The sequence below is a fragment of the Amphiprion ocellaris genome, chromosome 18, assembly GCF_022539595.1.
Source record: "Amphiprion ocellaris isolate individual 3 ecotype Okinawa chromosome 18, ASM2253959v1, whole genome shotgun sequence".
NCBI lineage: Eukaryota > Metazoa > Chordata > Actinopteri > Pomacentridae > Amphiprion > Amphiprion ocellaris.
In genome coordinates this window covers 7227016-7252362 of record NC_072783.1, presented here as the reverse complement: position 1 = coordinate 7252362, position 25347 = coordinate 7227016, and the positions used below count along the sequence as shown (strand labels likewise).

The 25347-nt window shown below is 38.5% G+C and overlaps 1 protein-coding gene across 3 annotated transcripts in view; it reads left to right on the top strand.

Annotated features, from left to right (window-relative positions):
* The window catches only part of ankfn1 (ankyrin repeat and fibronectin type III domain containing 1), a 109000-nt gene that overhangs the window by 51456 nt on the left and 32197 nt on the right, over nt 1–25347 (top strand). The window contains exons 1-5 of one of the 3 annotated variants that reach the window (XM_055004694.1): nt 1215–3121; nt 8294–8419; nt 13157–13355; nt 20781–20991; nt 23403–23597. In XM_055004694.1, the coding sequence (XP_054860669.1) occupies nt 13188–13355; nt 20781–20991; nt 23403–23597 (574 nt within the window). In that variant the 5' untranslated portion in view covers nt 1215–3121; nt 8294–8419; nt 13157–13187. Of the gene's footprint in view, nt 1–1214; nt 3122–8293; nt 8420–13156; nt 13356–20780; nt 20992–23402; nt 23598–25347 lie in introns of those variants that run through there. The other 2 variants (XM_055004693.1, XM_055004692.1) reach the window with 2 other exon arrangements.

Here is a 25347-nt window from a genome sequence, read left to right as displayed (position 1 = left end):
TCCACACAAAAAATAAAAAGTATAAACTATTTCTTGACAAATTTGGTGCCATTTTGGACCAATTTTGAATATTTTTGGACAAATTTTGAGTTTTTTTTTTTTTAACCAATTTTGAGTCCTTTAGGAAAGATTTTGAATCTTTTTGGACAAATTTTGAGTCATTTTGGACAAATTGTGAGTCTTTTTAGACAAATTTTGAGCATTTTTGGACAAATTGTGAGTATTTTTGGAGAAATTGTGAGTCTTTTTGGCCAAATTTTGTGCATTTGGATAAATTTGAATTCATTTTGAAAAAAATTGGAGTGCTTTTGGGTCATTTTTGAATCTTTTTGGACAAATTTGGAGTTATTTTGGACATTTTTTTTAGTCGAAACATTTTTCAGGTTTTTTTGGACAAGTTTTGAATCCTTTTAGACAAATTTTGAGTCTTTTGGACACATTTTGTCTTTTTGGACACTGTTGTGTGTTTCTTTTGGTTCCATGTAGTTTTTAATTTTCTGCACCGTCTTTCTGATCGTTTCTCACATTAAACCTCTGCAGGTGAAGTTTTATCACTGTTCTGAGATCAGTTAAACCTCAGAACAAGCAGTTAAAGTGGAGCTGAAGTGACCTGGAATCAGTCTAATGGATGAGTACATGTTGTGTAGATGTTGTAGATGTTGTGTAGATGTTGTGTAGTTGTGTAGATGTTGTATAGTTGTGTAGATCTGTAGTTGTATAGATGTTGTGTAGCTGTGTAGATGTTGTGTAGTTGTGTAGATGTTGTGTAGCTGGAGGTCTCTCATTATTTCCACGTCGTCTTTATTACTGAGCTGAATGTGAACAAAAACACAATGAAGCTGCTGGAAGCTGCTGATAACACACCGATACACACAGATACACAACTACAGATACACACAGATACATAACTACAGATACACACACACAAATACACACACACACACACACACACTCTCTCTCTCTCTCTGGTTTCCTGTTTCTCTATTTGTAGGCTTTATTAGTTTGTAATAAATTAAAGGTGATAAAATGAAGCAGCTTCTTCTGTTGATCTTTAAATGATTCAATCTGAACTAAATTCTGGTTTATTCATTCATTCATTAATCCATTCATTCATTCATTCATTCATTCATTAATGAATGGATTAATTTATTAATGAATTAATCCAGTTTAAACCAGATTAATTCATCTTTTAAGACTTTTCTCTGGAGCTCATCAAACCACCAGAATCAGAATTCTGTAGTTTAAATCTGATTTTAATAACAGCTGATCTTCAATGTAATAAAGTATAGGATAGTCATTTATTATAAAGGACAGTTAGAGTGAAACAGGCTGATCACCAGCTGATCATAGTTTAAGACCACCGCCTTTAGAAGCCAAAACCTGCACAAACATCTGGATTCCATGTCACTTCCTGTCAGGTTTTCACAGCCATGACTTCCTGATGGCAGAAAGCTTTCTGTCTCTGAAGGTGGTGGATGGTTGAGGTCTTCATCACTGCTGAGGTGGACGCAGTCAGACGGTCATTCTGCATTTCTTAAAACATCCTGAGGGTTATAGTCCCAAAAAGTCAAGCAGTAGACCCAGAAACATCTCACCAGCAATGAGCCGGAGGATCTGATTGGATGAACATCAAGATAAGACGATCCTGGACCCAGAATAAGACCCTTACTGGTCCTGACTGAAGTCCAGGAACCATCAGACGGCATCTGGAGGGAAGGACTTAATCAGGTCCACATCTCCTTCAACGTCCACGTCTCCTTCATTGACGTCCACGTCTCCATCAACATCCACATAACAACCACGTCTCCCTCAACGTCCATGTCTCCTTCAACATTCACGTCTCCTTCAACGTTCACGTCTCCTTCAACATTCACGTCTCCTTCAACGTCCACGCCTCCTTCAGTGTCCACGTCTCTTTCAACGTTTGGACTTTGCAAGAAGCACCAAACATGGGACACCGAAAGGTGGAACAAAGTTTTATTCTCTGAAGAGAAAGAATGGAACCTTGATGTTTCTGATGGTTTCCAACGTTACTGGATGACGAGGAAATCCACACTTTTATTTCTGTTTTGAGATTTTTCAGTTTTTTTTTTAGCTCTGGTCTTAAACTTTAGATCAGCTGATGAACCTGTTTCACTTTAATTATTGTTTTCTATAAATTTCTCCCTCAGTTTATCTTCTCTTGCTCCTGTTTCTTCTTTTTACATTTTGAAGCTCTTCTTAGAACCTTCTTAATATCCAACAGTGCAAAATGCAATTTCTTGTAATTTTTCAGCTGGTTTGAAAATCTTGATCAGTTGTGTGTATAATAATAATATTCCTGGAACATTCTGCCTTTTTTATTCATTTTATTGCCTTTTTTTAATTAATTTTCGCTGCAGACTCAGAGAGTGTTGGTAAATTGGATTTGTCGGCGTCTCTCACCTCGTCACACCCTCGCCTCCCATCACTCCCCATCACTCCCCCGTTGTTCTGCAGCCCCTCCTCCATCAGTGATCAGAGACTCTCACTTCACTCAAACACTCGTTATTCACCACAGCTCTGCCTCTCCAGCCTCTAGTGTGTGTCTGTTCACTTGTGCGTGTAGCTGGTGTGTGTGTGTGTGTTCAGTCGGTGTGTGTGTTCAGTGTGCGTGTGTTCAGTGTGTGTGCGTGTGTTTCTGGTGTGTGTTTGCGTGCCGATGCGTCGCCGGTGAACAGGTGTCTCCATCCTGATCGGAGCTCCAGCAGGGAGCAGACGGAGAACGTTAGCCCAGGATCGAGCACCGCCGCTGGGGACAGCCGCAGCCTCTCCCTCCCCTGGAGATGATCCAGAGCTGCGGAGAGCCGGAGGTGGGAAGGAGGCTGCAGTCGGAGAGATTTAACCCGATGGAGGAGCCCTGCAGGCTGGCACGGATTTGCTGCTGATCAGGAACTTTTGGCTCAGTTCTGATCCGAGCTGGACGCTGCTGCTGGTCTTTCTCCAGGGCTGGTTTAGAAGAACATTTTAAAGGTGAAGAAGCGTCATCAGGTGACAGTTTTACATCAGATCTGTTGCTTTAACGTAGATGGAACTTCCTCAGCTTCTTCTTGTTCAGTCCCGATTCCTCTGGAAGGATCGTTTCTTCAGATGAACCAGAACAGTTGAGTTTTCTGCTCATTTTAACTCACCGTTGGTTCCTTTTAACTTGCTGTTGGTTTCTTTCAACTCGCTGTTGGTCCGTTTTAACACACCATTGGTCCATTTTAACTCGCCGTTGGTTCATTTTAATTCATTTTAACTCGCCGTTGGTTCCTTTTAACTCGTCATTGGTTCGTTTTAACTCACCGTTGGTCCATTTTAACTTGCCGTTGGTTCCTTTTAATTTGCCGTTGGTTTATTTTAAGTCACCGTTGGTTCCTTTTAATTTGCCGTTGGTTTATTTTAACTCACTGTTGGTTCATTTTAATTCGCTGTTGGTTCGTTTTAACTTGCCGTTGGTTTTTTTTAACTTGCTGTTGGTTCATTTTAACCCATTTTAACTCACCGTTGGTTCCTTTTAACTTGCCGGTGTTTATTTTAACTTGCCGTTGGTTCCTTTTAACTCACCGTTGGTTCCTTTTAACTCGCTGTTGGTTTATTTTAACTCACCGTTGGTTCCTTTTAATTCGCCGTTGGTTTATTTTAACTAACCTTTGGTTCATTTTAATTCGCTGTTGGTTCGTTTTAACTCGCCGTTGGTTCCTTTTAACTCGCTATTGGTTTATTTTAACTCGCCGTTGGTTTCTTTTAACTCGCTGTTGGTTTATTTTAACTCGCCGTTGGTTCCTTTTAATTTGCCATTGGTTTATTTTACCTTGCTGTTGGTTCATTTTAACCCATTTTAACTCACCGTTGGTTCCTTTTAACTTGCCGTTGGTTCCTTTAAACTTACCGCTGGTTCCTTTTAACTCGCCGTTGGTTCATTTTAATCCATTTTAACTGACGGTTCGCTTTAACTCACCTTTGGTTCATTTTAACTCACTGTTGGTTCCTTTTAACTCACAGTTGGTTAGTTTTAACTCACCTTTGGTTCCTTTTAACTCACGGTTGGTTTGTTTTAACTAACTTTTGGTTCGTTTTAACTCGCAGTTGGTTCGTTTTAACTCGCCGTTGTTTCATTTTTCAGTCTAAAGTCCTGTAGCTCTGCAGAACCACAATGATGAAGGCGAAAAAAACCTGCATTTATTTTACAAAGATTTAAAAATCAAAAATGTGGCTCGCACAATGTTTTATTGTGGTCGTTTTTCAATTCAATTCAATTCAATTTTATTTATATAGCGCCAATTACAGTCAAATTGTCTCGAGACGCTTTACAGAACCCATATGCCTGAACCCCAGAGCAAGCCAAAAGGTGACAGTGGCAAGGAAAACACCCTTTTAACAGGGAAAAAACCTCGAGCAGAACCCGGCTCTAATGTGGGGGGAACCATCTGCCTGCTGGCCGGGCGGGTTGAGAGGGACAGAAGAGGTAGAGAGGTAGAGATAGAGGGATAGAGATGGAGGGATAGAGGTAGAGATAGAGGGATGGAGGTAGAGGGGAAGAGGTAGAGGGGAAGAGGTAGAGGGATAGAGATGGAGGGATAGAGGTAGAGGGGAAGAGGTAGAGGGGTAGAGATAGAGAGGTGGGGGGACACAAGGACCATAAAACACACAGTATAATACATGCATGATAAGACAGATGATACATGCAAAGTACAACTAACATGGAAACTAATTATAGTTTACTGCTATGGTGTACAGCTCTGACATTAAATATACTACATATATAGCTGGTGGTAAATTCAAAAATATGTAGATGAGCAAATCAAGTATAGTAAGGGCAATGCAGAGTAGATTGGTGGAAATGGACAGCTGGAGGTGGGAGAACAACCACACATCTGAAGCATCCAGCTCTGGGACCAGGGACACTCGGAGAAAGGACAGAAAGAAACTGAGTGTAGTGCAATAATGGTATATATAGTAAATACATAGGTAGTTAGAGAAGGGCTCAGTGCATCCAGAGAGGTTCCCCAGCAGCCTAGGCCTATAGCAGCATAACTAGGGGCAGACTAAAGGGACATCAAGAGGGGAAGTCAGTTGTGCAAATGAAAACACAAGCATACCCCGTCAGGGTCCCCCAGTCAGCCCTAACTATAAGCTTTGTCGAAAAGGAAGGTTTTAAGCCTGGTCTTAAAAATAGAGAGGGTGTCCGCCTCCCGAACACAAACTGGGAGCTGGTTCCACAGGAGAGGAGCTGATAACTGAAGGCTCTGCCTCCCATTCTACTTTTAGAGATTCTAGGAACAACAAGTAAGCCTGCAGTCTGAGAGCGAAGAGTTCTGCTAGGATAATATGGTACTATCAGGTCTTTAAGATATGATGGAGATTGGTTGTTAAGAGCTTTATATGTCAGAAGAAGGATTTTGAATTCTATTCTAGATTTAACAGGAAGCCAATGAAGAGAAACCAGTAGAGGAGAAATATGATCTCTCTTGCTAACTCCCGTCAGTACTCTGGCTGCAGCATTTTGGATCAGCTGTAGATGTTTCAGAGAGCTATTGGGACAACCTGATAATAAGGAATTACAGTAGTCAAGCCTAGAAGTAACAAATGCATGGACTAGTTTTTCTGCATCACTCTGAGACAGGATGTTCCTGATTTTCACAATATTTCTCATTTGGAAAAAGGAAGTCCTACAGATTTGTTTTATGTGTGAGTTAAAGGACATGTCCTGGTCAAAGATAACACCGAGGTTCCTCACAGTAGTACTGGAGGCCAATGTAATGCCATCCAGAGTAACTATATGCTTTGAAAGCAATTCTCTAAGATGTTTGGGGCCAAATACAATGACTTCAGTATTGTCTGAATTTAGTAGTAGGAAATTATAGATCATCCAGGTCTTTATGTCCTTAAGACAATCTTGCAGTCTAGCTAGCTGATTAGTTTCATCTAGCTTCATAGATAAATACAATTGAGTGTCATCAGCATAACAACGGAAATTAATACAGTGCTTACTAATAATATTGCCTAAGGGAAGCATGTATGATGTGAACAGTATTGGTCCTAAGACAGAACCCTGAGGAACTCCATGATTAACCCTAGTATGCTCAGAAGAGTCATTGTTGACATGCACAAACTGGAACCTGTCTGATAAGTAGGATTTAAACCAGTCCAGTGCTGTCCCTTTAATGCCAATACAATGATCTAGTCACTGTAATAAAAGTTTGTGGTCGATTGTATCGAATGCTGCACTAAGGTCCAACAAAATAAGTATAGAGACCAGTCCATTATCTGACGCTATGAGAAGGTCATTAGTAACTTTCACCAGAGCTGTTTCTGTGCTATGATGCACTCTGAAGCCTGACTGAAACTCTTCAAACAAGCTATTCCTTTGTAAATGTTCACATAATTGATTAGATTGGTTTTGTGTCACTTTTTTGTGGTTTTGCGTCTTGTGTCAGTTATTTTGCATCACATTTTAGCCATTTTGTTCTGTGTCAGATTTGGTTGTTTTATATCTTTTTGGGGTAGTTTGTGTCACATTTTAGTTGTTTTACCTTTTTTTGTGGTCATTTTCCAGTACAGTTTCGTTGTTCTGTGTCAAATTTGGTAGTTCTGTATCAAATTTGCTGTTTCACACCTTTTCATGGTTGTTTTACATCTTCATGGTCATTTTGCATCCCATTTTAATCATCTGTGTCACTTTTTTGTGGTTTTACGTCCTTTTGTGGTCATTTTGCATCACGTTTTGGTTGTTTTATGTTTTCTGTGGTAATTATGCATCACATTTTAGTAATTTTGTGTCACTGTTTGGTTGTTTTGTCTCAGATTTTGGTAGTTCTGTGTTAAATTTGGTTGTTTTACGTCTTTTTGTGGTCATTTTGTGTCAAATTTTTAATTTTAGTTGTTTTTGTCTTGATGTAGTTACTTTGCATCACATTTTAATCATTTTGTGTCACAGTTTGGTCATTCTGCATCTATTTGTGGCTGTTTTATGTCTTTTTGTGGTATTTTGGTACATTTTGGTAAGTTAGTGTCACGCTTTGGTCTTTTTGTGTCAGATTTTGGTGATTCTGTGTCAACATTGGTTGTTTCACATCCTGTTATGGTCATTTCGCATCAAATGTGGTTTTATATCTTTTTGTATTATATTTTGATTGTTTTGTGCCTTGTTTTGGTCATTTCCCCTCACATTTTAGTCATTTTGTGTCAAATTTGGTTGTTTTATGTTGTTTTGTAGTCATTTTATATCAAATTTTGTGTCAAGTTTTCATTGTTTTGCATCTTTTTGTGGTGCTTTTGCTCCACATTTTGGTCCCTTTTTTTACAAGAGTTTTACATACATTGATTTTTTTTTTTAAATATCCTTTATGAGTCCCACAAGGTTAAATTTGCAGTTTTTTTGCTTGTCCCACTCGGGGTCAGAGCGCAGGGTCAGCCATAGTACAGCGCCCCAGGAGCAGGAAGGGTTAAGAGCCTTGCTCAAGGGCCTGACAGTGGCTGCATCAGGGTTTGAACCTCTGACTTTCTGATCAATAGTCCAGAAACTTAACCGTTGCACCACTACTGCCCCCTTTTTTTGTTAATAATAAACCTGAACCATCATATCCAACATGTTTCCTCAGATGTTAAACTCTGAACTAATGTCTCCTCATCCTGTAGATGTTTTTCTGTCTCCATGTTTCCAGTCTTTCCCTCTCTATTCTACTCATCAGTAGAAAGATGTTTCACCATGCTGAATGGATCTCCATCAACCTGCTCATCTGTTCACTGTTTCTGAGCCATGCTGGCTTTATTTTATTAAAGGTCTTATCATTTGAACAAAGTCTGAGCCATTGTAGATGAGTTTTTAAGTTGTTTTGGACACATTTTCGTCATTATGGACAACTTTAGGATAACTTTGTACAAATTTTAAGTACATTGTCTAATTTTTTGTTTTGTCTTATTTGGATCATTTTACATCTTGTTTTTGTCACTTAGTGTCTTGTTTTTGCGTTTTTCTGTGTTGTTTTGTGTCTTCTTGAAGATTGATTGCATGTTCACAACCTGTAAAAACTCTGACTCTGCTCTGCTCGTCTGTTCACTGTTGTTGATCCATGCCACATTTACTTTATTGTGGCATTTTTGCTTTTTTTGTGTCTCTTTGTGGTCATTTTATCTCCTCATCCTGTAAATGTTTTTTTGAAAATCTGCAATTTTTTTCTGTTTTCCAGTTTCTGGCTGTTGCTGGTGGAATTTTGTTAATTTTTTAAATAAAGACCTGTGACACCTGTCGACAGGTTTTTGAGTTTCTCACGTCTTGTGTGTGTTTCAGATCGGACAGTAAAATCTCCCGTTTGGGCCAGAGGTGGAACCAGAAGGCAGCAGGAGATGCTCTGATCAAAGACCTGAGGCCTCTGTTTCATACGGGAATCCCCCGAACCTCGCTCAGCCTGGACAGGTGAGGACGTTCTTTAGCTTAATGTCACAGATTCCACGTGGAAAAACAGACATATTACAACGGCCAAAAAAATGTGCCCAACAACTAAAAGGTGGGATGCAAAATTAAACAAATAACACAAAACAACCACAAAAAGAAAAGCACCAAAATAGGACACAACAAAAAATTGCACAAAATCACTAAAATGTGACACTCAATGACTAAAAGTGATGCTAAATTGCTAAAGCACGATGTAAAATTACCGTAAAAGGAGATAAAACACCACAAGGTGACACAAAACGACTCGTGATGCAAAACAATAAAAAAATGAGACAATATAACCTCAAAAAGATGTGAAACTCCCAAAATGTGACACAAAATGACCAAAATGTGACATAAAACAACCAAAATCTGATACAAATGACTAAAATATGACACAGAACTCCCAAAATGTGCCACAAAAGTAAGAAAATGTTCCAAAAAATTACAAAATATGATGTAAAATAACCATATAAGGACATAATACACCAAAAGATGACACAAAAGAACTTACATGTGATGCAAAATGACAAAAAAATTAGACAAAACAACCACAAAAATTTATAAAACAACCGAAATGTGACATAAAGTAACCAAATTGTGACACAAAATGAAGAAAATGTTCCACAAAATTACTAAAATGTGATGTAAAATGACCATAACGAGACATTATACACCAAAAGGTGACCACTTACATGCGATGCAACACGAAACAAATAACACAAACCAACCACAAAAAGATCTAAAACAACCAAAATGTAACATGAAAAATTTTAAACAAAATGACCAAAATGTCTCGAAAAAGAACTAATATGTGATATAAAATCAATAAAATGTGACACACAATGACTTAAGTGTGACACCAAGCGACCAGCTGCCTGTGTTTAGTAACATCTGCAGTAATTAGCTTGATTACAGGAACTACAACTCCCATGGTGCATTTCAGCCGCTCCCATCCAATCACAGAGCTCCATTAACTCCAGGTTTGGATGAATTCTGCAGCTGCACCGTCGTGTTCTGTTCCTGAAAGCTCCAGGTGAAGCTGCAGCTCTGATTCGTACGTTCTGCAGCCGGTGCTCATGGGTAACGTAGTGTTTAGAGAGATCTGGCGTCAGACACACCTTCAGTCTGATTAATCCAGGAGGGAGTCAGCAGGTTAGTGGAGGTTTTGTGTCTCTTTGTGGTTGTTTTGTGATTTTTTTTTTTGTTCCTTTGTGTCTCTTTGTGGACGTTTTGTGTCTCTTTGTAGTTGTTTTGTGTGCCTTTGTGGTTGTTTTGTGTCTCTTTGTGGTTGTTTTGTCTCTTTGTGGTTGTTTTGTCTGTTTTTGTTGTCGGTTTGTGTCTCTTCATAGTGGTTTTGTGTCTCTTTATGGTGGTTTTGTGTGTTTTTATGGTTGTTTTGTGTCTTTTTTGGTTATTTTGTGTCTTTGTGGTGGTTTTATGTCTCTTTGTGGTTGTTTTATGTCTCTTTGTGGTTGTTTTGTGTCTCTTTGTGGACGTTTTGTGTCTCTTTGTAGTTGTTTTGTGTGCCTTTGTGGTTGTTTTGTGTCTCTTTGTGGTTGTTTTGTCTCTTTGTGGTTGTTTTGTCTGTTTTTGTTGTCGGTTTGTGTCTCTTCATAGTGGTTTTGTGTCTCTTTATGGTGGTTTTGTGTGTTTTTATGGTGGTTTTGTGTCTATGGTGGTTTTGTGTCTCTTTATGTTGATTTTGTGTGTTTTTATGGTGGTTTTGTGTCTTTTTGTGGTTGTTTTTTGTGTCGTTGGTGGAAACTGTTGATAGTCTGAGTTCATCTGTTCATTTATGAGTATCTGTGTGTTAATGTTATGGTGTGTATCCAGTGTGAACACATTCAGTGAGTTTTTCTGCACTCTACGCTTCATTTCCTGGTTCTCATCAGAGCTGTTGGAGGTTTTTCTGCTCAGAATGAAGCTTTGGGGAATCATCAGTCAAGAAAATGTGATTTATGAAACTTTATCTGACTAAAATCTGCATTTTCCTGTTTTTTCTGAACATTATTTGAACACAACTGGTGAAATCCTGCGTAAAACGTGTTGATGTGTCACTAAATCCTGCCCCATGGACTGTGAACGATGCTTCACACTCGGCTTATTATGGGCTGTAACTCTTCACACGTCACCTCCATCACTCGCTCATTATCCTAATTCTGTGTGAAGCAGCTGCTGATGTGAAACAAACACTTGAGGAACAACAGGCTGCAGGAAATGCGCCCACAGCGACCCGCCATTATCGCAGGGAAATCGCTGCTTCACCTGATCGACTCTCGGCTCGGCAGGACGTCTTCTGATTGGATCTTCACAGTAAAATCACACAAAACGGCCTCAATGTTTGAGGATTATTCCGCAGGAGTCTGATCACATCTGCAATAAATCCTGCTGCCAGAAAAATTACCTTCTTCACCAGTGGATTCAAACAAGAAAAAGACGGTTTTATCTGAGAGTTTCTGCTAAGAACTGCATTTTGGGGCTTCTGCAGGTTCAGTTTTCTATTATTATGGAGAAAATAAACGCCAGGCCTCATGATTAACCACAAACAGACACAAAACCACCACAACGAGACACAAAACACCACAAAGAGACACAAAACAACCACATTCACGTCCTCCAGCTTCATACTGGTTCCTCTGAACTGGTATTACTGGTTCTAATGGACATTTAATGGGATCAAGCCAACAATCAGAGCCTCTGGTTGATTTCAAACTGACTCTGCTGGAGGTTTATCAGAATTAAGAAGCTCTAAAACTTTCAGTACGACTCTTTATTGTCTTTATTCTGGTCCATGGATGAAGATGACTGATGAAGAATCATGGAGCTGCTCCATGATTCTTCATCAGTCATCTTCATCCAGTCACTGATATTCAAAGAGGAACATTTGTTTCATCTGTTTTTACTCTGCCGGACCAGTTACTGAGCTTTAGCAGCACATTCCACCCATACAGTAGAAAAAGTATATATAAAAACACTTTTCTATTGAAATGTCCAGTTCATTTAACCCTAAAGACACATTTTAAACCTTTATCCTTCACATTAATCCCTCTAGAGAGTCTCTAAACTCTGCAAAGTAGAAAATAAAACACAAACATGCTGATATTTACCCCAAAGAAAGCTCTGATGTTTAACATTAAACCACAAAACTCTGAAGTGTCACTAGTTGGGTGGAGTTAACAGAAAGAAAAACCTTCTTCAAAGAGCAGAAATGAAGGTAAACTGTTTGCACCTGAAAAAATAACAGTGTTTCCAATATTTAGAATGGTTTACTGTCATTTTACAGACTGTAATAATGTCCAAGTCAAAAATCTGTATTTTTATAAATAGAAATTTGTTCTTTTACAATGATTCCGTCATATTTTAATGTATTATTTTGTGCAATTCTTAAAAAAAATTGTTTTAATTTAAAATATTCACTGTTATTTTACAAACATTTACTGTTTTGTTAAATTACATCTGGTATTATATCTGTTAAAATCACAGAAATAAAGAATTAATTTACATGTTGACTCTAAAAAACAAAACAGACAAAACTGTAAATAATTTTCACATTAGAAATCTGTTTTTATGAATATTAATTTATTCTTCTACAATATTAAACCGTAAAATGCTGCTCTTTTTTCTGCTTTCCAATAATGTTGTTATTTTATCGATATCTTCTGTTATTTTACCCTTTTTGTTTTTTACAATTTTTAAACATTAAGGGATTTCATTGTATTTTAATCTGTTTTTTACTGCCAGATTTTTATAGTTTTCTGGTGGGATTCAACTGTAATTTTAAAAAAATAACTCTTTGTAAAAATAGTTTGTTAAATTACAGATAATATCCAGTAAAATCACAGAAATATAGAATTAATTTACGTTGCCTGTAAAAAAAAAAAAAAAAAAAAAAAACACTAAATAAAGTTCAAATCAAAAATCTGGCTTTTTCACAATATGTGACAGTAAAATGACAAGTTTTATTGGATTTAAATTAACAAAAATATGAATATTTTATAGCTATATTCTATGTTAATGAAGGTAAAGTGTTTGTAGCCGTGTTAATCTATCTACCATCTCTGAGGTTCTGAAGTGAATTATTTGATGGATTCATTTCCAAACATGTCCTTTGAAAATTACTCCCTAAACTTTAGAGATGAATGCAGTTCTGCTAGATGGATGTCATTTATAGAAAACCAGCATTAAACAGCACTAAAACATTTGTAATACAGTTTAAAGATTACAAAAACCACCTTTGGCCTGACCCTGATGGGTGGAGGCAGACGTCTGCTCTCCCTCAGCCTGGTTCTGATGGAGGCTTTTATTTAAATCTGTGGATCAGTTGGATTTTTCTCTATAACATAATTAGATAAAATAAGAAAGATGCTTTAGAAATGGTGTAGAAACTGTGAAAACAGCAGCAAACATCTGCAAAATGTCAACATTTTTAGAAGATTTAAACACAGTCATTTTACACTCGTACTCTGTAAAAAAGCCAATGGTTTTTGATGTGGAGGTTATTTCAGATCAGTGATCAACAGCATCAAATAAATCAGCGTTGGATGTTTGTAATTTGCTGTCAGATTCAATTTTTATAGTTTTATGTTCTGTTAGTGAAGCTGGAACCAGTTAAAGTTTGGCTGAAGAAACGACTCAAAGTGAAACGATGATCAGAACCCTAACCTCCTCCTCCTCCTCCATCCTTCATGGAGCTCTAACCCGAACTTCCTCCTCCAGCAGAGGCCTCCCGGTGGTCCTGACCCAGCAGATGCAGAACCTTCAGCTGTCCCAGAGCAGGAAGCTTCCTGGAGGTCCGGCGTCTCCCAGCGCCGCCAAGCGCCTCTACAGGAACCTGTCGGAGAAGCTGCGAGGAAGCACCTCGTCCTTCGAGGATGCCTACTTCTTCGGCAAGACCGACCGACTGCGGAAAGCCTCGGTGAGTTTGGTGGAGGTTCCTGAAGAGCAGATGTTTAGTTCTGAAGGTTCTACAGGTTCTCGTGTAGCCGAGGCTTTTATTTTGTTAACATTTTTATCATTTTAGACATTGAGTATGTCGTCTCCTCATACTTCTGTGGAGGTTCTCAGTCATCCAGGTCCTGGTGATGGGAGGAGCTTCAGGAGAAGCCAGTTGGAGGTTCTGACCTACCAGAACCTCCAGTTGGTTTCTCCTGAAGCTCCTCCCATCTCCTCACTCTTCAGATGTTTTCCTATCTCTCAGAGTCTCTTGTAGTTGCCGCTTCATGTTGTTTTTGTCATTTTGTGCCTTATTTTTGTCATTTTTGGTCTTGTTTAGTCATTTTGTGTCACATTTCTGTCATTTTGTCTCGTTTCTGTCATTTTGTGTTTTGTTTTTGTTGTTTTCTGTCTCATTTTTGTCATTTTGGATCTCATTTTTGTCATTTTGTGTCACATTTCTGTCATTTTGTGTCTTGTTTCTATCATTTTGTGTTTTGTTTTTGTTGTTTTCGGTCTCATTTTTGTCATTTTGCATCTCATTTTTGTCATTTTGTGGCTTATTTTTGTCATTTTTGGTCTTGTTTAGTCATTTTGTGTCACATTTCTGTCATTTTGTCTCGTTTCTCTCATTTTGTGTTTTGTTTTTGTTGTTTTCTGTCTCATTTTTGTCATTTTGCATCTCATTTTTGTCATTTTGTGTCTCATTTTTGTCATTTTTGGTCTTGTTTAGTCATTTTGTGTCACATTTCTGTCATTTTGTCTCGTTTCTGTCCTTTTGTGTTTTGTTTTTGTTGTTTTCTGTCTCATTTTTGTCATTTTGCATCTCATTTTTGTCATTTTGTGGCTTATTTTTGTCATTTTTGGTCTTGTTTAGTCATTTTGTGTCACATTTCTGTCATTTTGTCTCGTTTCTGTCATTTTGTGTTTTGTTTTTGTTGTTTTCTGTCTCATTTTTGTCATTTTGGATCTCATTTTTGTCATTTTGTGTCACATTTCTGTCATTTTGTGTCTTGTTTCTATCATTTTGTGTTTTGTTTTTGTTGTTTTCGGTCTCATTTTTGTCATTTTGCATTTCATTTGTGTCATTTTGTGTCTCATTTTTGTCATTTTGTGCCTCGTTTTTGTTGCTTTGTGTCTCGTTTTTGTCATTTTACGTCTCATTTTTATCATTTTCGGTCTCCTTTTTGTCGTTTTCAGTCTCGTTTTTGTTGTTTTGTGTCTCCTCTTTTTCGTTTTGTGTCTCGTTTTTGTCGTTTTCAGTCTCACTATTGTTGTTTTCGGTCTCGTTTTGTGTCTCTTTGTTGTCTCCTCATCCTGTACATGTTTTTCTATCTGTTTCCAGACTTTTCCTTTCTCCTCTGTTCATCATGAGTAGGAGATGTTTCACCATGCTGAATGGATCTCCAACAACCTGCTCCTCTGTTCACCGTTTCTGAGCCATGCTGCGTTTATTTATTCATCCAATAGCTTTGGTTTTCAGTCTGAAATACTTTGAAACTATTTGAAACTTGTCCAAGATGACTAAAAATTGGTCTAAAGTAACAAAAAAATGTCCAAAATGAGTCAAGATTTGTTCAAAATAATTCCAAAACAGTCCAAACTTACTTGAAAGTTCCTGAAAATATCTGGAAATGTGTCATTTTAAACTAGATTTGAGTTGTTAAGGTGAATCTGGACGAGTTTTAAGCCACATTTCAGAATCAGACTACCACAGTGGCTGCATGGTCCTGACAGTGAGGAACGGATGTGGAAAATGATATGAAGTAATAAAGGTGTTGGGAAGATGATATTTAGGATTTTTTTTTACAAAATCTGCTGCCAAATGTTTATTTTTGGCTGTTTTCTAAAATAGGCACGTTGAATAAATAGATATATTTTGATTTTAAGCTCAGATTTAGTAGATTTTAGGTCAGTCATGATGCTTTTAAGGACTGTTGGAAAGCTGAAAATCCTTTGATTCTTTCTGTTTTTACAGTTTCAGGCTGATAAGTTGGTGTTTTATCATAACTTAACGTGACTTTCTGTCCTGCTGGTGGTTTTTGTAGTTCAGAAGGTTGAAATAATCTGGTTTTCTTCCTTCAGTCCTGGTCTAGAGATCAATGCAGATCTGATTGGCTGCTGCTGTGATTCTGTTAACATCGTCGTCCGTCACGTCTTTGATTCAATCTGCTGCCTTTGATTCTAACGGCTGTTTCATCTCAGACTCTTCTGGTTCTAGAGGTTCTGTTTCTGTTTCTGGTCCTCGTCTTTGTTCATCAGATTCAGTCTATTTTAGGGACTCATTTGTCTTTTATTTGCCTCTTTTTAGTTGTTTTCTTCTCACATTTTGGTTTTATTTGTCTCTTTGTGGTTGTATTTTTGTCTCTTAGTGGTAATTTATTGCCTTTTTAATTCTTTTGGTCATATTTAGCCTCTTATTGGTCAAATTTACTTCTTTTTGGCTCTTTTTGGGGGTTTTTTGCCTATTTTGGTCATGTTTTTACTTGTTTTAATTATATTTTGCCTCTTTTTGGTCATATTTTACCTATTTTTTGTGTTTTTTGGTAATTTTTTGATAATCATTTAGTTGTCTTGGTAACAGTTTGCCCCTTTTTGTGTTCTTTTTTTGGCTTTTAGGGGGAATTTTTTTTCTTATTTTCATCATCATTTTACTTGTTTTCGTAAGATTTTGCCACTTTTTGGTAATTTTTTGTCTTTTTGGCCAGATTCTTTTACTTGTGTTGCTTATATTTTACCTGTTATTAGTCATATTTTACCTCTTTTTTTCAGTTTTTTGTTCATTTTCTAATAATCATTTTAGTTGTTCTGGTAACAGTTTGCCCTTTTTTTCACATTTTCTTGGTAATTATTATGCAGATTTTGGTCATATTTTTCTTTGTTTTGGTGAGATTTTGCCTCTTTTTGGTAACTTCTTGCCCATATTTTATGTTTTTTCCCTCTTTTTGGTAATTTTTTGTCTTTGTTGGCCACATTTTTACTTGTCTTAGTAATATTGTGCCTCTTTTGGGGCATATTTTACTTCTTCTTTGTCTTTTGTTTGGTAATTTTTTGCATTTTTGGTTCATCTTTTTTTAATTGCTTTGGTAATATGTTACCTAATTTTTTTGTTTTGTTTTTTCATAGTTTTTTGATCATCATTTTTGTTGTCTTGGTAACGGTTTGTCCCTTTTTGTGTTCTTTTTTTGGCCCTTTTTTTGGTAATTTCTTTTGCCTATATTAGTTGTCTTTCTTTGTTTTGTTGAGATTTTGCCTCTTTTTGGTCAAATTTGACCTATTTTTTCTCTTTTTTTGGTAATTGTTTGCCTATTTTGATCCTCTTTTTACTTGTTATGGTTCCATTCTGCCTCTTTATGGTCATATTTTGCCTTTTTGGTGTTCTTTTTTTGTCCTTTTTTTTTTGTAATTTTCTGCATTTTTAGGACATCTTGTTATCAGTTGTTGGTCATATTTTACCTCTTTCTGGTCATATTTCCTCTCTGCTCTGTGGAAACACTGCCTGCCTGTCTTTGGACACCGTCTGAATTTCATTCATTCATGGAGAATCTGTTGGAACGAGAAGTTTTTCTTGTTTCTGTGAATCTTTTTCGTCATGTCGTCTTTCTGATCTGAGAAACATTTGGTCACTGTGACCAGAGTCGCAGGTCAGAGAGTGTGTGATTGTGTGTGTGATTGTGTGTGTGTGCGATTGTGTGTCTGTGTGTGTGATTGTGTGTGTGTCTGTGTGATTGTGTGTTGAAAGCCTCCGAGAGTCTGCAGTCTGCTGACATTTCAGATGAAAGGAAGCGATGAGGAGAAAACAAACAGCAGCAGAACCGACAGCAGATCGATGTGCAGCTCAAATATTAGAACGTTTAAATGTTCAGATTCTTCATCCTGCAGCAAAACGACGAGTACAAACATCCAGAAACCTGCAGCAGGGGAAACACATTTAGTCCAGAACACAAGTTAGAATCCAGTCTAAAACCTGTCCAAATCTAATGTAAAACCTCCTCTAAATCCAGTCTAAACCTCCTCTAAATCCAGTCTAAACCTCCTCTAAATCTAGTCTAAACCCACCTCTAAATCCAGTCTAAACCTCCTCTAATTGCAATCTAAACCCTCCTCTAAATCCATTCTAAATTCAGCCCAACCTTGACGAGAACTAGTTCCAAAACCAGTCTAACACCGGTCCAAATCCAGACAAAAACCAGTTCCAAAACCAGCTCTAGAATCAACTCCAAAACCAGCCCAAAAGCAGTTTAAAACCAGTGAAAACATTGTCCAAATCTAATCTAATCAGCTCCTGAATGAGCTCCAAATCCAGTCCAAGAAGCAGCTCCAAACTTGTCTAAAACCAGTTACAAATCGAAACAAAAACAGTTCCTAAAACAGCTCCAAAACCTGTCTGAATCTAGTCTAAATTCAGTCAAAAACCAGCTCCAGAACCATCTTCAAAACCAGTCTAAAACCGTTTTGAAACCAGTAAAAATGACAGTCCAAATCTAATCTAAAATCAGTTCCTGATTGAGCTCCAAAAGCAGTCTAACACTGGTCCAAATCCAGGTCAAAAAACAGCTCAAAACCCTTTCCTAAACCAGTTTCTAAACTAGTTCAAATTTGCTCCAAAACCAGTCTAAATCCAGTCTGAAACCAGCTGCAGAACCAGTAAAAAAACTGTCCAAATATAATCTAGAATCCAAATCCACTTCAAAAAAGATCTCCAAGTCCTTTCCCAAACCAGTTTTAAAATTAGTTTAAAACCAGTTCAAAACCACTGTAACACTGGTACAAATCCAGTCCAAAACCAGCTACAAATCCAGACCAAAAAGCAATTCCAAACCTAGTTCAACTTCAGTCCAAAACCTGCTCCAGAACCAACTCCAAAATCAGTCTTTAACCAGTTTAAAACCAGTGGATAAAACAGTACAAATCTCATCTAAAACCAGCTCCTGAATGAGCTCCAAAACCAGTCCAAAAAACAGCTCCAAACCTTGTCTAAAACCAGCTCTATAACCAGTTTAAAACCAGCTAAAAAAAAAAAAAAAAAAAGCTGTTCCAAAAGTAGCTCCAAAACTAGTTCAAAATCAGTTCAAAGCCTGTCTGAATCCAGTGTAGAACCAGTTGCAGAACCAGCTTCAAAAGCAGTCTAAAACCATTTTGAAACCAATAAAAATAACAGGCCAAATCTAATCTAAAATCAGTTCCTGATTGAGCTCCAAAACCAACCTGACATCGGCCCAAATCCAGTTGAAAAAACAGCTCCAAGCCCTTTCCCAAACCAGTTTCTAAACTAGTCTGAAACCAGTCTAAAACCAGCTCTGGAACCAACTAAAAACCCTGACACAAACCAGTTCCAACAGTAGCTCCAAAACTGGCTAAAATCCAGTCCAAAACCAGTCTTAGTCTTGTCTAAATACAGTCTAACCCCAGCTCCAAAACCAATCTAAAACCAGTAAAACAAAACTGTCAAAATCTAATCTAAAATCAGCTCCTGAACAAGCTCCAAAAATGGTCACAATCTAGTTTAAAGCCAGTCCTAAACCAGCTAAAATTCCAGAGAAAACACCATTCCAAAACTAGCTCCAGAACTAGTTCAAATTCGATCCCAAATCATCTCCAAAACCAGCATAAAACCAGTCTGAAACCAGCTCCAAAACCATCTTTGAATCCAGTCAAAACAACTGTCAAAAACCAGCCAAAAACCAGTCCAAATCAAATCTAAAACCAGCTCCTCGTGTTCTTTATTTAGTTCTAAATCCTGGATTCTGTGAGCAGATCTCAGTGTAGAAACATTAATTCTCCAGTTTCAGATCATCCACTGATAGGCTGAACAAACATTGATTATTTCAGCTCATTAAACAGATTTCTAAAAATCGAACTAAAAAAAAGCATATTTTCTCATTAAGAACCTCCTCGGCTGCTTCTTGGAGCATTTAGTTCCACATTCCTGAATCTTCTACCTGAATATTACTTGAGATTCTACTAAACTAACTAAACACAGGTTAGTTTGTCCTGTTGTCATTTTCTGATTGATCAGAGAAAATACTGCAGCCTGTTGCCATGGTTACCAGGAAATCTTCCTCGCATCGTTTCCTTCAGAAGATGGATTTTAAAGTGGTTTACCTCCTGTGTTCATGTTGAAGCTCATCTCAGCCTGAAGAGGAACGTTTGTCTCCGGACATGAAATCAGGAGGTAAAACTACCAGAAATCCATCTGAACAGAACTCTGCTGCAGTTTTAGACATTTAGATTCTTCTCCGTCACCATCAGGAGGTTTCTGATCGATCCAAACTCAACCAGCAGCAGAACGACCAGTCCAGATGTCCAGCCAGAGTCAGAGAACCATCTTCAGCAACTAGAACAACCAGGAGTCCTACAGGAGATGGTCTGAACCCCACATCTGGTCCAAAACCAAAGTCAGAAACCAGACAAAACCAGCTGTGACACAAGTTTAAACCCAGTTCAAACCATCTCCAAACCCAGTCTAAAATCATTCCAAAATGAAGTCCAAATCATTTAAAGTCATGTTTGAAACCAGAAAAAAGTCAAGTCCAAAATCACCCCCAAATCCAGTCCCAGCTCCAGCTCCCAAACCATTTCAAAACCAGTTTAAATCAGCTCCAAATCCATTTAAAATCCTGTCTAAAACCAGTCCAAAGTCAAGTCCAAACCCAGTCTAAATCCTGTCTGAAGCCACTTCAGAAAATGCTATAAGGTCTTGTCTAAAACTATCCAACATTAGCTCCAGTCCAGTCCAAAACTGGTTCTAAACCAGTCCAAAGCACAAATCCAGCTCTCAAACCATTTCAAAACCAGTCTAAACCAACTGTCCAAATCTAAAGTCAGCTCCGTCTAAAAACAGCTCCAAAACGATCTCTAGAACTAGTCTAAACCCAGTTCCAAAACCAGCCAAAATCTAATTTTAAACCAATCCAAAAACTGCTGCAAATCCAGACAAAACCAGTTCCAAAACCAGTTCAAATTACTTAGCTAACCATCTCCAAAACCATCAGTGTATTTACAGACCCCCTTTGAGTGTTTTCCCTCCTTTTTTAACTCCAATTTCCTTGTTTCTTTCTGGTGTTTATGGATTTATTCTGTCCACAGTTGATCCTCCTGTTTATTTTTGCCTTTCTGGATTTCGGCCTGTTTTATCTACTGGTGAAGTTTATGTTTTGTTTATCATACCTGGCTTTTGAATGGATCTTTGAACTACAACTTAAAGATCCATAGATGACAGCAGGAGTTTGTTTCTTCTTGATTTCATTGAGGATCCTCCAGATTGATATGTCTTGATCTTTCCAAGAACTTTATCAAACATGTCATACCAGAAAGCTGCAGTAAAGAATTCCAAACCTCAATAACTGACTTCCTGTACTCGATGTGTTTAGATGGAATCAGTAAATTTCTCTGGTTCTACTTCCAGACGATGCAGGGCAGTGACTGCATCTTTGAGGCGGTGGAGCAGCAGGATTTGGACGCCGTTCAGATTCTCCTCTACCAGTTTTCGGCTGAGGAGCTGGACCTGAACACGCCCAACAGCCAGGGCTTGACGCCGCTCGACATCGCCATCATGACCAACAACACGCCCATCGCCAAGCTGCTGCTGAAGGCCGGTGGCAAGGAGAGTCCTCACTGTGAGTACAGACGTTAGACCGCACCCACACTTGCAGGGATTAGACCCAGCCAGTGGTGGTTCATCAGGCCTGAAGCAGCAGAAAAATCAGAGTTAATTTAAAACTATGAAATGTAGAAAATTGAACGTGACCTCTGTGTCTGAAGAGATGCTCTAGTTTGATCATTTATAAGCAGAAAATCCAAACTTTTGCTGCTTTTACGTTCAGAAATTCTGCTTTTCTTTGTCGACTGAACATCTAACGTGGCCTGCATGTCTCAATTATTTTAGTAATCGATTATTCTAACAATTAATTCATTGATTATTCAGATTTGAACTCCCTTTGTTTTATTAATCCTCTGGTCTTCAGGCACAAAATGACCACAAAAAGCACAAAATGACCACAAAGAGACAGAAAATTACCACAACGAGACTGAAAAGAACACAAATAAACACACAGACACAAAATGACCACAGAAAGACCAAAAATTTGGAGAGATACTTATTCACCGCAAAATTATGCAAAGTTAGTATAAAAAGACAGAAAATTACCACAAAAGATGCAAAATGACCATGAAAAGACAGAAAATTACTTACAGAGATGCATGACAACTGAAAAGAGATACAAAAGTTTCATAATAAGACATAAAATTACCACAAAAATCAAGACAAAGGACATGAACAAACTCAAAATGACCAGAAAACGACCACAAAAAGAGACACAAAATGACCACAGAAAGGCAGACAATTACCCCAAAAAGACACTTAATGACCACAAAATGACACAAAATTAGCATAAGAAGAGCCAAAGTTACCAAAAAAAACCCCACAAAATGACCACAAAGATAAAGAAAAAGGACTTGAACAGACTTAAAGTGACCAGATATCGACACAAAATGCCCACAGAGACATAAAATACCCTCTGCTGCTAATCACTGAGTAGATTCTGTGATTTTAGTTGTGTTAAACCTTAGAGCTGTGGTTCCTGATGTTGTGTTCTCTATTTATTTGAAGGAAAATTTAGTAGTATAAAGATTAAAAATAGTAAATAATTTTCTAACTGTTATTTATTATATTAATATGCTTTAATTTACACATTAAGTGTAAAAGACACTTGACAAAAATGAGACACAAAACAAAAATGAGACACGAAAGAAAAAAACAGCATTCAAAATAACAATAATGAGACAAAATATGATGAGAACGACACAAAACAAGAGACAACAGGAAAAATGACACAAAACGACAAAATGAGACACAAAATAACAGAAACTAGACTGAAAATTACAAGAACAGCTCACAAAACAAGAAAACCAAGATACAAGCGGCAAAAATGAGACTCAACTTGATAAAAACAAGACACAAAACAACAAAAATGACACACAAAACAGAAACTAGACTGAAGACAACAAAGACAAAACACAGAACAGGAAAAAATGAGACGAAATGAAACAACAAAACTTGAAAAAATGTTGGACGAGTTGATTCCAGGTTGTTGGTTTTTGGAAATAAATTCCACTTTTTTGAAACTGGCTGCTATAAATGGTTCTAAGTGTGTGTTTTTGTGGTTCTAAATGGTCCTAAGTGTGTGTTTTTGTTGTTAGAAATAATACAAGTGTGTTTTTGTGTTTATAAATGGTTCTAAGTGTGTTTTTATGTTTATAAATGGTTCTAAATGTGTGTGTTTGTGGTTCTAAATGGTTGTAAGTGGGTGTTCTGTGTTTATAAATGGTTCTAAGTGTGTATTTTTGTAGTTCTAAATGATTCTGTGTGTTTGTGTAGTTCTAAATGTGTTTTTGTGGTTGTAAATGGTTCTAAGTGTGTGTTTTGTGGTCCTAAATGGTTGTGTGTTTTTGTGGTTATAAATGATTCTAAGTGTGTTTTTGCGGTTCTAAATAGTTCTGTGTGTTTTTGTGTTTAGAAATGGTTCTAAATGTGTGTTTTTGTGGTCCTAAGTGTATTTTTTTGTGGTTCTAAATTTGTTTTTATGGTTCTAAATGGTGCTAAGTGTGTATTTTTGTGGTTCTGAATGGTTCTAAGTGTGTGTTTTTGTGGTTCTAAATGGTTCTAAGTGTGTGTTTTGTATTTATAAATGGTTCTAAGTGTTTGTTTTTGTGGTTCCAAATGGTTCAAAGTGTGTGTTTTTGTGGTTCGAAATGTGTTTTTGTGGTTCTAAATGGTTCTTAGTGTGTGCTTTTGTGGTTCTAAGTGTGTGTTGTGGTTCTAAATGGTTCTGAGTGTGTGTTTTTGTGGTTCTAAATGGTTCTAAGTGTGTGTTTTTGTGGTTCTAAATGGTTCTAAGTGTGTGTTTTTGTGGTTCTAAATGGTTCTAAGTGTGTTTTTATGGTTCTAAATGGTTCGAAGTGTGTGTTTTGTGGTTCTAAATTGTTTTTGTGGTTCTGAATGCTTCTAAGTGTGTGTTCTGTGTTCCAGTTGTGAGCGTGGAGAGTCGTGAGGCCCACCTGAGTTCTCTGGTTCTAGAGGCGGAACGTCGGGCTGCAGATCTAGCGGCTCAGGCCCAGAGAGACGGACTTTCTCTGGAGGCCTGTCACAAGGACAAGCAGCTGAGAGCCTGGGAGTGGAGGAGCAAACTGTACAAACGCATGAAGACGGGCTTCCAACACGCACGTAAGTCTACAACAACGCAAGAACACAACAGGAACACACAAGAAAACCACAGGAACATACAAGAAAAACACAAGAAAATACAAGAAAACACAGGACAACAGGGCAGTAAGACAGAAAGGCTACACAATAGTGGAATAATCACAAAATCATGACAAAAACAACACAATAAGAGACACAAAACTCCCGTAGACACACAAACACGGACAATGTGACAACAAAGACTCACAAGATGACAACCAATACACAACATGATGAAGAAATTGGCTACAAAAACACACAAAATGAGTACAAAGACACACAAAGATACAGAGAACAAAAGCAGCAAATGTATGTTGGTATAATGTGTCGTTGTGTTCGTATAGTGTGTTGATGTTGTGTGTCAGGATTGTCCCCTGGAGCCACATCACACTGTTTGTTGGTCTCTTGTGTGTTTGAGCTGCAGGCAGAACTGGTGACTGTCAGAATAAAAGCTGAAATCTTCCACCAGGTTTCGGTCAGAACGACAACGTTCATCCTAACAGTTAGTTTCAGTTTGAGGAGTTCAGCTGGAAAACATTACTGTGGAGCTTTGGCTGAGAAACACCATGACAGTGCCACCACCATGCTTCACACCATGATGCTGCCACCACCATGCTTCACACCATGATGCTGCCACCACCATGCTTCACACCATGATGCTGCCACCACCATGCTTCACACCATGATGCTGCCACCACCATGCTTCACACCATGATGATGCCACCACCATGCTTCACACCATGATGCTGCCACCACCGTGCTTCACACCATGATGCTGCCACCACCGTGCTTCACACCATGATGATGCCACCACCGTGCTTCACACCATGATGCTGCCACCACCATGCTTCACACCATGATGCTGCCACCACCATGCTTCACACCATGATGATGCCACCACCATGCTTCACACCATGATGCTGCCACCACCGTGCTTCACACCATGATGCTGCCACCACCATGCTTCACACCATGATGCTGCCACCACCATGCTTCACATCATGATGCTGCCACCACCGTGCTTCACACCATGATGCTGCCACCACCATGCTTCACACCATGATGCTGCCACCACCATGCTTCACACCATGATGCTGCCACCACCGTGCTTCACACCATGATGCTGCCACCACCATGCTTCACACCATGATGCTGCCACCACCGTGCTTCACACCATGATGATGCCACCACCGTGCTTCACACCATGATGCTGCCACCACCATGCTTCACATCATGATGCTGCCACCACCGTGCTTCACATCATGATGCTGCCACCACCGTGCTTCACATCATGATGCTGCCACCACCATACTTCACACCATGATGCTGCCACCACCGTGCTTCACACCATGATGCTGCCACCACCGTGCTTCACACCATGATGATGCCACCACCGTGCTTCACACCATGATGCTGCCACCACCATGCTTCACACCATGATGCTGCCACCACCATGCTTCACACCATGATGATGCCACCACCATGCTTCACACCATGATGCTGCCACCACCGTGCTTCACACCATGATGCTGCCACCACCATGCTTCACACCATGATGCTGCCACCACCATGCTTCACATCATGATGCTGCCACCACCGTGCTTCACACCATGATGCTGCCACCACCATGCTTCACACCATGATGCTGCCACCACCATGCTTCACACCATGATGCTGCCACCACCATGCTTCACATCATGATGCTGCCACCACCGTGCTTCACACCATGATG